Here is a 15,164-nt window from a genome sequence, read left to right as displayed (position 1 = left end):
CAATATCGAGCTAGTACGTAACTTCCACTCACACTCGACATATTTTTTTACGACCGAATCTCTTCTCTTCGAACAAATTTAGAAGCTATTTTGTTCGAACAAATATCTTTTATATGATATTCCAGAAACAATTTGTCTGTATTGCGTCATTCGCGATACCTATGTGTAGAATCTGTGTGTGTTCATACGTATATTTTAGTTTTATATATCAATCAGAAGGACTATAGAAAATACGAGGAACTGAGTTCGTTTCTTTTATTTTTTATAAATTAATATTCTATACGAGAATTTTTAATTGCGATACTGGATAGAATTTACGAAAATAAGAAAATGAGAGACGCAGACGAATCGGAGAACGTTAATTAGTGCTTCACGACAGTATGCTCAAACTTTTCGTCGATTCGTGTTTACGAGTTTACAATTATTCCCGCAATTCTTTACCCATAGAACCAACTGCTCAAACTGTAGTTTTATCGATCGTAAAATAAACTCTTATGTCTATATGTGTGTCTCTCTCTCTCTCTCTCTCTCTCTCTCTCTCTCTCTCTCTCTATATATATATATATATATATATATATATATATATATATAATACGAAAAGTTTTAGTAATCGTTAATAATAAAAATGAAAGGAAAGACTGGATGTACGATACGTGCCAATTCTGCCAAAACGTTCATGATCGATACTTTAAGACAGATATTGGCTGGAAACGAAGTGAATCTTTCCTCTTTCTCATTCTTTCTCTTTTTCTCTTTCTCTCTCTTTTTCTCTCTTGCTTTCGCGCGATGCTACAATCCCTAGGAGGAAATGCGTCGTTTTCCAGGCCAGTGGTTTTCAAATTTATCTGATTGTAAATCAATGGAAGGATCGCTTTCACGAGACAGCGAGCCGAGTAATTGACTCACGTTGATCACCTGATCCTTTCCATCATCCAATTTCGTATCGTCAGAGAAATAATGCGTCAAGGTGCCGGAGTAATTTGCGGCCTCGTTGTCGATTCAGAAAGGTCTCGTTTGGTGAATCACCGAAGAGAATATACTATATGTGTCGAGAGGAGGCACAAAAGTCGAAGATGTATTGATCCTTCGATTGTATTGCTACCGTTCGAGTAATCGGCCTGGAGTCAATAATCCGTGATCCGCTCAGCTTGGGAACCGCTTTGCCTCAACGTGTAATTGGGATCAGTGCTTATCTGTTGGCGCACACCAGGCTACCCCTCTCCCTAATACCGAGAGCCCCCACCCGAATTCTGCGCCAGCATTACGCAGTACAGACACACCATCCCCGCACTTGTTCAGCCTATCCTCTTGCCATGATAGGTATAAGATTCTGCGTAATCGAATTAGATATCCATGATTTAATCGTTTTAGAACAATAGATTACGAATAATCTATATATTAAATGTTCCATCATAAAAGAAAAAATCTCTCGATATCATGATGACATGAATCTTACTAATTAAGAGTTTTCTTTCTATCGATTATTTTTCATTGTATTGAAGAAACAAGGCTAAGGCGTACAGCTTAAGGAAAAGATAGTCGTTTGTTAGACTTTCTATAAGTATAACGGGTATGTTATTCTTAACTTAAGTCACGATGAAACGACACAATTTCGTTCATCTAAATTCCAATAACAAATATGTCGATTCTAATTCATGCTATAGAGACATTTCTCTCGGTAATATCGTGACAGACTTGAATGATATGATCAGACAAGACTATTACTTTCGTTAATAATTTCGATTAGCAAGATCGTGAATTGATCGATAGAACCTATCCAATCAGTTGGATGTTAATTATGTTAAAGAAGAGAGAAATTACTTATTTAAACCACAATATCATTATGTTTCAGAGGTGCCGACCTTCAACAATTCAATTTCAAATGTAACGGTTGCAGTGGGACGAGAAGCTGTACTTACCTGTGTTGTCTCGAATCTATCTGGTTTCAAGGTAAACTATTAAGCATAGAATACAAATTATTATTCTTTAATAAATATTCTCTCTTAATTTTCTTCCATCGTAAGCTCTTTATACATTTAATACCGCATTTCCACTTTTCATCTGTTTTCTTCTTCATTTCATTTCAAGGAAAAATCTTCTTTACATGCTGCAAATGTGATCGATGAGACATCTAGTATTAGAAAGTACCATTTGATCGCACCAAATCCTTTAATCATTTTTATACATTACCAACCAGATGTTTCCCTCCTATCTGCGAAATGTTGCATGAATCAGATGATATCTCTTTTCAATTAAACTTTGTTACTTTAGAAATCGCCGAACCGTTTGAGATTTATTCAAGTATTATCAGTTTAAAAATATCTTCCATAAGTACATTTCGAATTGACACTCTGAATGAAAGAGAGAGAAAGAGAGAGAGAGAGATAGAGAGAGAGAGAGAGAGAAAGAGAGGGAGAGAGAAGAGCGAGATGCAATGCACCGTGATTACAATAGAACGAAGGCGAGAATGAGAACGAATAATTTTTTTTAATTTTCATGTACTGCTAAAGTTCTATTTTATAATTCGTACCATGCTCGTTGTTGATAACGACATTGTTATATTTTCCATAAGATAAACTCATTTTTTGATTTCTATATAAAGCATAAAAAGATATAAATTTTCATTCGTTATTTAAATTTATAGTTTTTCTAGTGGGAGAGGATAACTGTATTTTCAATAGGAAAAAACTTTCTTTCAATAACGAATAAAATATTTCAAATATTATTCGTAATTCAGATTCAGTAGTATCTCTCCCTCTCTTTTCTCTCTCTCTCTCTCTCTCTCTCTCTCTCTCTCTGTCTGTCATCTTTCTTTCTTTCTTTTTCTTTCTCTTTCTTTCTCTCTCTCTCTCTCTCTCTCTCTCTCTCTCTCTCTCTGTCTGTCATCTTTCTTTCTTTCTTTTTCTTTCTCTTTCTTTCTCTCTCTCTCTCTCTCTCTCTTTCTTTCTGTATATATATATATATGTGTGTGTGCGTGTGTGTGTGTGTGTACGAAAGAAAGGAAGAGAAAGATACAGAATCATAGTCGCGAATATGGAAAGTTATCCGATGCGAAATATGGAGATTTGTAACGCATTGATAAACGAAGTTTAATTTAACTGGCAGTTTCTGTGGTTACAGTTAAAATAGACATTTTTGATGTAACAGTATTCATTGGTACGACGTGGAAATAGGGAAGTGCTCGAATAACCTTTATCGTATGACAAACATCGTTCATGACGGTTTCATAAAACCTACCAAAATTAAAGTTAAGATAACGATTTTTCATTCTCATGATAGCATCTCGTTTTTCATTCTTCTTTCATTCTTCTCTGGCAACGGAGTTATTTTATCCTAGGATTCTGGACAATGCTGGCTATATGGAGGAAACAGTGTTAGAACTTCTAATTGCGTTTCTCCCTATACAGCTCACTTATACCAACTGTTGGATTTTTTTTTCAAGATTTTATTATGCCTCGCGTCTTAGCATTATACAGGATAGAATAATTAAATTAATTTCATTTTTCATTTTAGCGGAACGTCAATTTCCCAGCAAATACATTTTCGTGAAGACGATGCTATTACAAAAAGAAAAAGGAAAAACTTTTTCTAACAATAAGCGAAAAATAGAAAGGTATATCCTATTCGGCCGTAAATCTCTTTCTCATATTTCGACGTAACTTGTTTCAAACAATAACAACAATATTCTTCTCTGCACAATAGAAACGTGATTCTGAATTTTTCGAAAATCTCTCACCGTATAATGGATCGTTTTGATCACGCGACGAAGTTAACCTCTCATCCTAGTTAATCCCGGCCGTTCTTCACTGTTATCGAATCTCTGTTCCGTCCCTTGTCCCGTTCTCGTTGAAATCTCTAAATCCCGAAAGGCTGAGAGACTGAAATTTTAAGTCTTCGAATCGTGAGAACGAAGGAACTACGAGAGGAGGGTACGCGTGCCGTCGTTGTCCCGCGCGTATTTTACATTTCGATTGTAAATGGCAAAGGCAGTCGTTGCAAAGCTTCGCGGATCTTCTTTTGGAGAAAGAGAGAAAGAGAAAATGTGAAAGAGGGAACGACAGTGAGAAAGGAAGGGAAAAAGGAGGAGGCAAAGGAATGAAAGGGTATGGGCAAAAAGACGTTGGAAAGACGGTGCAAAGCCTCTAAAGCAGTAAGGAAGTGTGCTAGGGAGTAGAGTTTTGGAGGAGTCGAGATCGTGTTAGTGCAGGAAACGAGAACTATGACTGCTAGAAGGATAGAGGTAAAAGATGAGAAGAAATGGCTGGTGAGGAGTAAAAGGGTAGTAGATGTCTTCTTGGAAAGGGAGAAAAATAAAGAGAAAGAGACAGAGACAAAAGTAGTGAAAATACAATAGATATAACATGTTTCTAGATGAATTCTAGTTGGCGTAGACTTAGCTTAAGTACGGCAGTTTAAGCCCAAGGTATCGTACCAGTCAAGATACACGACGAACTGTGAACTATCCTCAAGTTCTCCCACTCTCTCGTTCTCCTCTCTCTCTCTCTCTCTCTTTCTCTCTTTCTCTCTCTCTCTCTCTCTGTCTTTGTTTCTCTCTGTCTTCATACTTCATCTTATGCTTGAGCCACTGAGCCAACTTTATTGCTAGTTTATTTCCTAACGAGTCGAAATGATACTTGGACGAGTTATGTAGGAGTTCCTCATGAAGCGAATCATGAGAGTATCTCAAAAGTTCAGAATTTGAACTCGTTAAGAATTTATTGACGTTACGTAGTCGTGGTCTGACTATAATAACTTCGTACCGTTTTATATCGAGATTTCTTCAATGAGAGAAAGAGATAGCAAATGAGAGATTGATAAATCCAACATTTGTGAACTCTTGATTAAGCTTTAGAATTATTACGAATTATTGACATTATTGATGATTGGTATAGAATTATTATACCTAAGTTCGATCATTTTCCAGCATTGTATTTGGTAATTATGAAAGCACTTATAATATTGATGATTTTTCTTTTTATCTATCATATCGCAATTCATAGGTATCTAGGATATTGGAAATCATAAAATTCATTTTATTGAATTCGAAATATAATTGAAATTAAATAGAAAGGTATTAAAGATAACATTTCCGGGAAACTGACTAATTATCTTCGTTTGAGACGGCATTAACCGTGTCAGACGAAAGCGTATTTACACTATCGTGTGCTTGCTACTTGTCAGACATCGTGCCGAGCTTAAAATGTGTGAGATTATAGGACGCTGGCAGGTTACAGCAAGGGCGATGCATTAGACCACGTGGTGTTGAGCTTAATGGTATTTAAGCAAAATTGAAAATATAATAGAAAATAATAAATTAAAAGATACTTTAAAATATTTTCTACAGATAGTGGGTCGTTTTTTTTTAGAAAATGGATTTGGATGTCGATATTAAGATATTTAATCAAATAGAATTTTGTTTATTTTATCAATATTCATGAATGAAATAAAAATTTTAGAACATATATGTGTCCAATCAGTTTTCTAGCTATAAATGTTTTTGAGAATTCTCTTTAAAACAAAAATTTTAAACAAGGAAATTCAAGATCTTGTTGAAATAATTTTTTAAAATTTATTTTACATAATCCTTATCGGAATATTCGCTTAGAATTTATGTTAAGATATTTTGCAATAATGTTTTTGTTTATATGACATGTTTGAGAATATTCTGAAAGTTAGTACAACGAATTGTTTTCCTTGAGGTATCCTTTCGCAGAAATAATCTCGCAGAGCCAAATTCATGGTATCTCATTGTTTATGTTTCTAGACTTTATCGCTAAGACATAAGTAGCCGGTTGAATAAATATAATCATACGATAACTAAGAAATAGCTAGAAGATATCCTGTTAAATAATTTCAGATATGCTGTTAACTTCAAACACTGATGCACTAAATTGCGAGTGAAAGTCATATTGAAACTGACATTATTGTAGTTTACTTTCGATCGTTTTGTCAAAAGCAGGGACTTATTATCGAAACTGAAATAACAGTGAAACTGATAAATACTAAAACTTAATAATAATTACCGAATACCGAAAAAGTATCGATATTTATTTCGATTTCTTTTTTATTGCGAACATAGTTGGTTAAGATTAAATCATGTTTTTCTTTCTTTATAATTTAAATCAATTTTTTTTTCTTTATTCCAAATCCCTAGAATGTTTTCTTTAGACCGCTCTCACGGTAAGAGATTTATAACCACTCCTAGTGACAGTGATAAGGGAAGGTTTTCAGTGATCGAATATTTTATGACAACGCGTCATTGCGAGATTAGAAAAAATCCAGAATTTTTTTTTTATCACAAAAAAATTCGTAATAAAATAAAAAAAAAGTGGAAGAATTACCAATAAATATCGATAAGAGTACCTGTGTTTTTCGAATATCGGTATAATAACGGAATGTTTCGGTAGAAATTCTTGATCAAAAGTAAACAGTTCAAACGATAAAAATTGTTTAAGTAACTCACGTTTTCCTCATTACTCTGCCAGTCTTACTAATATTTTAGAAAAGAAGTAGTTCGACACGCCTCTCTTTTCGACAAAATTCTTGCCCTCCACAAAGAATAGAAAAAGGTTACGAATTCGCGATATTTCTCGAGGGCCGACATTGCTTCCAACGTCACGTACATCTTTTCTAAGCGAATACTACTACACGTACAGCTACACATGTATATATATTTGTACTAAGTCCAGAGAAAATCGACGATGGAGTCTCTCGAAGAAAGCAAAAGGCGGTCGTACGACGTGAATCGTGCGAGGCAGAATTATACCACGCTCCTGGGATAACGGACACTTAATTTTCGTGGCGCACAGTTCGGAAAGGAAGGCTTCGGGGTCTTATTTGGTGCTTGGCTAGAGATTTGCGACGTTCTAAATGACAGCGCGCCGCGAAAGTTTATTGTTAGGAGAGCCGTAGCGGCGGTTCTTACTCCGCCTCCTTTTCCTTCTCCCTTTTCCTTTTCTCCTCTTCTCCCTTCTTACCCCCTTTTTCTCTCTATCTATGCTTTACCCGCGAGACTGAATACTTTGGTCCCTCTTTCCTACCATCCTTTCTACCTCTTAGAGATCCTACGGTTCCCCATTTTCCGAGATAGAGCACGTATTTCTTCGAAGACAAACGAAATGCATTTAAAAAAATATGAGCAATATTCCCGAAGGAAAGGGTATAAGTATGGTAGGCGTCGAGACTTTCGAAAGGACTGCGAGATATTCGGACTCTTTCTAGACATTTTATAGGTAGACATAGAATAAAAGTAAAAAAAGAAGAAAAAGGTAAATATAGATAAATAAAGAGAGAGAGAGAGAGAGAGAGAGAGAGAGATGCCAGTGGTTATCTTGCAGACTCACCCTTTTCCATGAAACCCGTCGTTCTTATGTTAGGAAATCTTCCACGAGTGTATAAAGTTTACATGCTACTTCAGACTTCTACTAAAGTCCATAGCTCTTCCAAAGCGAAATCTTTGCGAAGAGAAAAGCTAGTGCAAAATGAATCACCTTCCAACGTTGCTCCTGTTAATATCACTTTTGCTTTATATCCGATGTCAAACTTACATCGTATTAATGCGTTCTATCATAAATTCTCAAAAATTGTTATTTCATATTTACAACGCATACACGTATTTGCACAATATTATTATGATCATTAAGGTGTACATATTATATCTATGCGATTATATGTGAACAATACGGAATATTCTTTCTGATAAATAGAATGATAATAATGTCAGCGCTAGAATAAGAAGAACATCGAGTAATGGGATGAAAATTTTTGAGTGGCAGCCTAATTCGCGTTTCGAAAGTAGGCAAGTAAAAGATAGACAGTATGGTAAAGGGTCGCCGCCCTTGTTCGTGTAAGATCTTTCCCGTGGCTGTACTCGGATACCCATCCCTTTGCAAGCTTGCTGCTGGAGGATGTTAATCAGAATAGAATTTACATACGAGGCTCGTATTACCCGGTAGTCTAGCAGATGCACCAAGAGGAGAAGATAACGGTCTCGAGGGAGAGAGTATAAGTGAGAGGGAGAGTGAGAGAAGGAGAAAGAGAGAGAGAGAGAGAGAGAGAGAGAGAGAGAAAGGGAGAGAGGGGCACCGCAAGAGTCGCTTATGCTATTCGTAATAATGTGACGCGTAAGACAATATATATTGCGTTAGGCTTGCCCCAGGATTAACTTCATTTCACCTACGACCGCTTCCCAACCAACTTGAACCCTTGAAAATTTGTTAGCCTGCATGCCGCCCTTTATCGTCTTTATCGTTATCCACCGTTATCGTTTTCTCCTCTTCTATCTTCCTTTTTTTATTTTTTTCAACACATTTCATCGCTTCCCTTTTGTTAGTAACTTTCTCGATGTTATATATCAAGAATGCTCTTTTTACGATTTCATTTACACTTTTTTATAAATGCACATTTTTATATTTGTTCAGGAATATTGTCTTTGTTGTACTTGTTTCTTTTCTTTCATATCAACTACATTATTTGAATGTGAATTTCCATTATCGAAACAGTAGTTGCTTTCAGTAGGTTTGGTCTATGACTATGTATTTACTCGGAAAATTTCGAACGAACGAATACACAGTTTCAAACAAAAGATGTAATTTATATAACAATTCGTCAAGCTGAATTTGGCCTCGAAACAAAAGCTTTCATGTCACTATGTTGCTTTAAACATAGCAACATAGTGGCTCTAACGCAACGTATTATCTTCGTGAGATTTTAATCATTTGAATGTAAAACTGAGTCAGAGAATATACTATCCGTTAATAGGTTCCATGTTGATGTTTTCAAATACGAAAGAGATGTCTATACTTGCATTAACGATTAATCGCTTGCTTGCATCATGTATTGGACGAAGTAACTTTATAATCTATTTAACAAGATAACTAACTTTTTTCCTAAAGTTTCGTATCAGACAATTGATTTTCTATTATCCTGATATCTTCCAGCAATATCTTTCATAATAGATCGATTCTTTTTAGTTAGCTATCTTTAGTTCCGTTCGATTAAGCTAAGAATCAAGAAAACTCGCGTATAGATAGAACAAAGTTGTCTTTTTTGTTCAGAAAAGATGTCTTTTTAACTTCTCTCCTCGTATATCGTTAATCGAAAGAAAAGGACTTGCGATCCTCGGAATCAAAAAATTTCATCCTTCTAGTTCTCTTACGAATGCGTTAACGATATCGATTTCTCCGAAGTGGTATTAAACGGCCGATGACCATCATTAGTTCGATGAATTTGCATGGAATTTCTATCAACGATTTAATTCGACCGCGACGTAATACCGCAGATATTTTTTGCCAAGCTCATCAAGGAGGAGCCATAACCTGTCAGTACATAACATGGAATTTCACTCGACGTAATTGAAACGAAATAAATCACTCGAAATGTCGTGAAACTAGGGCTAAGAGAGGGATAAGAAGAAGTAAAAAGGAGGAAAGAAAAAATAGAGCGAGAGAGGGTAAGGTACCAACTTCTCACGATTAAAGGGAGAAGAGGAGAAGAGAAAGAAAAGAGGAAAGGCACGTACGTAAACACGAAACGTTTTCATGAGACTCTTAAAATCGGAAAGAGCTTACTTGGAGAGTTTTATCTTCTTTTATCTAGCGCATCGAGCCAAGTAGAGTTTATGCTCGTTGCTCTTTCAGCCGGCCAAGGAACATCATGAAGAAAATTCTTCTAATGGGCAAATGCGTTGACTTTGTTAGACGACAATTTTAGTAAATTATGTCAGAATGTAGTACTATTAAAGTATTCATCGCGCGTAATGGAGCATTGAGAACTAATTTAAATTGGTCAACATATTCACTGTTCGTACTCAAGTAAAATTCGATTAAATATTTAGGTAATTTATTTCACGTTCATGAAACTATATAGTTGCTTAGATCGTGTTGACTTTTCTTAACTCTTCGAAAATGACAGTAGGTGGCTATCGTTCAATTCTAATTTAGACAAATTTCTGATGCCTATCATTTTATGTAGGACATACATACATACATACGTATATTAGACGGCAGAAGATAGGATTTAATGAACGTTTCAGATCTACTTACTTGCAAATCAGTAGATATATTGTTAATTTAGTAATATTATTTCTATCTCACTTTCTACATTTTTAATAATTTATTACACTTGTCTCCATTTTGCATTCGTTACAACATACCATGGATATAACGTCGTCGTTTATGCGAATAAGTTAAAAATTGCGATAACGTACGACATGATTTGCATCGTTGAATGTAAAAAGACTTTGCACACATTTCTCTTAATCTACCATTCACAACACAGCATACGTTACTAACCATACACCTAAGTCAATCAAAGAGGAGCATTAATCTTCGTTCCTCTCACTGGGTCTGGCTTGAATTAAAAAGAGAATCTAAAATCGTAGGTAGATTTTTCTTCGCCACACATCCCCCGTTGATCTACGATAATGATACCATGTACATCCGTATGTCAGGCTACGAAAGAAAAATGAGATCATTTACCGAAAACAAGAGAAGATAAATAAACATTCGATTAATGTAAAACTACTGGAACGAGATATTTAAATAATCGATTCAAATTCACAAAGGAAAATCTCGAAGTTGGATTCCTATGATTTCTCTCTCTTTCTCTCTCTCTCTCTCTTTTGTAATTACGTTTGATTACGTCAGCAAAATATCTTTCGAGTTCACGAAACGACTTAGCGACTTTCCAGACGCGAGCTTTTGTCGAACGCGATAATATCCGGTTTGTAAATCGATTCGACGAAGAATTCGAAGAACCGATCGCCGAATTCCTGTCGCCATCTTAGAATCCCAATCCAGGAAACGGGTTCACTTCCTTGATCTTCTTCTCCAAGGCGACGACAAACTTTTGTTTCATTCTACCAATCCGATCTTAATCGTAACGATTAATTGCTTTTGGCACAAGAACGGAGATAATGTTTGGACATCTCCGTTTCTTGGCTCTTTCGTAGGCCCGGTGTTCAGTCATAGTTATTATCTTGATATTAGCTAGATACGCTGGCAATGGAATCGATTTCTCTTTATTTTTTATTGACCGTTATTGGTGCCAAAGGAATAATGTGAACTGTATTTAAACCAATTTTAAAAACTTTCGAATCATCGGATTACGATAAAAAAAGGCATAAAACTAAATTCGAAAATTTGGAATTCATGAGCTATCAAGCATTTAACGTGTCACTTTATTCAAGTGATATGTAGGTATATCTGCTGTACTTTCTGTCTGTTCTATTTTGTCTTAAACGACAGCTGAACAATTCACTGGTGCTCGACATGTCATGTATATTTAGTCATGAATTATTAATGAGATTTTCTCTGGTGACCACAAGCATAGGACATTTGGACATTTTAAGACAACAAGCGTATTCGTTCGCTTTCAAACAATTTTGTCTGATTATCTGGGTAAGCTAATTATAATGAAATTTTTGATGAGAAAAAATATTTAGTTTGCTTTATTCCGTCAAATTGTAATTGATATTTTACAAATAAATAATAACATGTAAATTTCCATTAAATTTTATATTTATTTTCGTCAGTTTATTACGTTTTACGTAGAATATTTAATTTATTTAAAGTATTGTCATAATTGAGCATGCAGTCAATCAATTATTGTGTAACCTTTGAATAAAATGCAAAACTGTGTCCGTCACAAGAATTCTAATTTATATGTGAATAGTTGTCTTCTACAAACAGTCTAATTAATTTTATAACGAGATTCTTGCATGTAGTGGAAAAGATAGAAAGAGAGATAAAGGAGCATTCATCGCATAGGACAAAAAGAAAAATCACATATAAAATAATGCTGGCTATTATTACTCCTAACATTTTCATCATCTTTCTTTACCTTTGAGATCTACATACATTTAGATTTTTGTTATATTCCAAATATACTTTTCATGAAAACTCAGTAGGTTAATGATAAATTCAGGATCGTACATCCTTGTAACTTTTAATAATGTTTATCTGCAAAAAGTTATAGAACGATATAAATTTTATAATATATATTCAATTCAGACAAAATAATTGTCATTCGTAGAAGCAAAATACATATGTATGTGTCGAAACACACTTAAGAAAAGTAAACTAATTTTATGTCAAAAGGTACATGACTCTATATATGTCGCGTTAAATTATATTGTACCAATCTCAAATACCATCATGTAAATACATTTTACACTTCGATAAACATAGCAGCGTTAATTTTGAATATAAAATGGGTAAATTTTCTTGTATCTCCGTGATATATATTTCACTGCAAAATTATTATATTGAAGAACGACGGTCACAGTACGTATGTTCTAATATATGTGTTAAATCTAAATATGTAAAAGAGAACATGTAATTCCACTTAATGAAATAGAAAAATATTCGTTTATTTACATATTTATTATACATTTTCGTTTATTTACATAGTTCTGAAAAATGAGAATAATTTCGGAATATCATTTCTTTATAAGTACCTACGTATATTCATGTCGTAAAGACAAAGATAAAAAGTAAAACGAATAACAAAAAGGAATATATTTTCTCTACGTAGACACATATTTTGTAATTGATTTATTTTGTATGTGATAAGTTGGGCCATCAAAGAATAATGTATTGTAATCATGCTATTAGAGTACGAATCTGAACTTGAAAGAGAAGAGATCTTGGATTAAAGGCTACGCTCACGCTTTGATTGTATCCTCGTATCGCCATTATCATGTATAGCGCATTCAACCGCAGAAGCTTACAGCTAATCTTACAAGGGATTAGTTTTATGGCGGGAAAGCTCGGACCAACGTCTATTTTGGCCATCACGAAGTGTAATCGAACTTTCACGTATGCAAGGCAATATTACTGTCAGCTATAACACTCTATTAGCTAAGTGAACTAGTGAACTTCACGTCAAGATATTTCCTGAATTAAATTTGCCATTTTGCTCCTTGAAGCGCAACGGTATAATTGAATCTGTCATTTAGTACTTTCCCCATTTACTTCGAATGCAAGTAGTTTCGACGATCGTAAAAGTTTATCCTTACTGGACCCTTTTTATTAAACTATAAAATAACGATGTTTCGTTCATGGATTTTTCACGGACTGTAGAGAAACTCGGGCAATGGCTAAGTTGCATGGCTAAGAAATGTCTTCCTTTGAAATACGAACATTGAGGACTTCGATAACTTTTGAGAGAAATTGCTTATACGCCTTTAGCGTACATCCTCTTTCTCAATTTAATTTTATCCATATCTAAAGATTTTTAAATAAAAATCGATTTCTTAAGTAAAAAAAAAAAAAAGAAAAAAAAACATCTTCAATAAACTTCATTTTGACGGTACAAATATTTTTTAAAAAAAAAGAAAAAAAAACAATAGATCTACTTGATCTATTTCATTTATTTTAAATATTAAACTCGTTTTACGAAAGCGATAGAAAAAGAATTTTCACCGAATAAGCTCTACCATGCAAATATTCAACCTTCATCTTCACATCCCTAAGATTTGATGAAGTACTTCTCGTATTATTCAGCTAATATATGAAATAAATTAAATTAAATTTTTATCCATGTGCTAGTAAAATATTAGCCCGTAAGAAATAAAGGATATACAAACATTGAAAGAACAGGAGGATATTCTACATCAAATAGAAGCTTTGCCAAAGAAAAAAAAGATATCTACTAGTGAAAATACACCAGTGTGTCCCTACAAGGTTTTATATATCGAAAAATGATGGGGATTGCCAAATCGATGCACTAAACGGGTTTAACGGGCTAGGAATAATTAGGGTGTTGGCAGTGCGCCGAACGTCGAATACAGCTCAACTCCTAGAACAAATTCGGACAAGAAGAGGACAGCAGGCATTCATGTACTAGCCATTACACGCATTACCACTTGCAGCTGTACTTCTTTCATTTTTCTATTCGTCAAATCTATCTCTACTTCACTTTTTCTATCCTTTTCTCTCGGTTCTTTTAATACAAAAATTGCGACTAATGCATTTACAGTTTACAGTTTCTGCTAACCATTCCTACGGACGGATCTTCATTTTCAATCTTCATTTTTTCCGAGAGTTTTTCCTATCTCGATGAAAATCATACTGAAAGTGGAACATTCAAGTTGAATATCAAAACATATAATATCGTATGAAATAATTCCTGTATTAAAGTACAACATATTTCGACGACACGATTTTCTGAAAAAACTTTTTCTCTAAAAACTTATGAACAAAGTTACGGAATATGATTTCTTCATTTTTTGTTGTCTGAAATATTGTTCCATCACGGTAAAATGACATAATCCCTGTTAGCAAGCCATTAGGGGATTAAAAGAAACCTCTGATTTTCTTGTTTAATCTGTTAACTGTAGATTGTAATTGTCTTTTCATGTATTTTTTTTCAATGCTTATTTAATATAAGAAAATAAATTTTCGTATACATAGGTACTAGTCTGTATGTGTACATAAATGTATAATCGATCATCTTGTATCAATATATAATCATCACATTAAAAAGAAAATAGAGGAATATTAACATCGTATGAGCATTACCTTAATAACCAACGGAAACTAAAGAATTTGCTACATTGAACCGGACATAATATACCCGTTGGCATGGTTTCAAGAAAGAAATGACGTTCTAGTTCCTTTTCGCTTGGCGAATATTTCGACAACGATATTGCTACTTTATAAGGGCTTTTCTAAGGGAAACCAGTACGAAAATAATAATCTCATTCGATAATGCTGTTTAATTTTTTTCTTCTTTACCTTAAACACTTCAAAGCATTCGTTTGTCTTTTATTTGCTATACGTATATAAAATGATATTAATGATTTTCATTCAAACGACTTTTATATCTAGCCTGATGTTATTGCATATTTAAATTGTCATATAAATTATCGTATAAATCGTCATATATCCGTATATATGTTCACAGAAACACGCGCACGAGCATATATGCTCATAGAATATCCAACTCTCTTTCTCTCTCTCTCTCTCTCTCTCTCTCTCTCTCTCTCTCTCTCTCTCTCTTTCTCTCTCGATTTAAGCTCGGTTCCAACTTACCAAACGAACGGAAACGTAGTTTTATATAAGAAAATTATGCATCCGATGCAAATGTGACACGATAGAAGAGTCGGTTTTCGTGATTTGAAAATGGTACATATTTCCATTTTCAACCATCCTGAATATTGA

The 15,164-nt window shown here is 34.3% G+C and overlaps 1 protein-coding gene across 2 annotated transcripts in view; it reads left to right on the top strand.

Annotated features, from left to right (window-relative positions):
* The window catches only part of LOC124425223 (neurotrimin-like), a 126,143-nt gene that overhangs the window by 72,356 nt on the left and 38,623 nt on the right, over positions 1-15,164 (top strand). For both annotated transcript variants that reach the window (XM_046965299.1, XM_046965296.1), the window contains one exon: positions 1,853-1,950. In XM_046965299.1, the coding sequence (XP_046821255.1) occupies positions 1,853-1,950 (98 nt within the window). The remainder of the gene's footprint in view (positions 1-1,852; positions 1,951-15,164) is intronic.

This window comes from Vespa crabro, chromosome 6 (assembly GCF_910589235.1).
Source record: "Vespa crabro chromosome 6, iyVesCrab1.2, whole genome shotgun sequence".
Taxonomy (NCBI): domain Eukaryota; kingdom Metazoa; phylum Arthropoda; class Insecta; order Hymenoptera; family Vespidae; genus Vespa; species Vespa crabro.
Note: the sequence above shows the minus strand (reverse complement) of the source record. Positions and strands in the feature narration are given on the sequence as shown.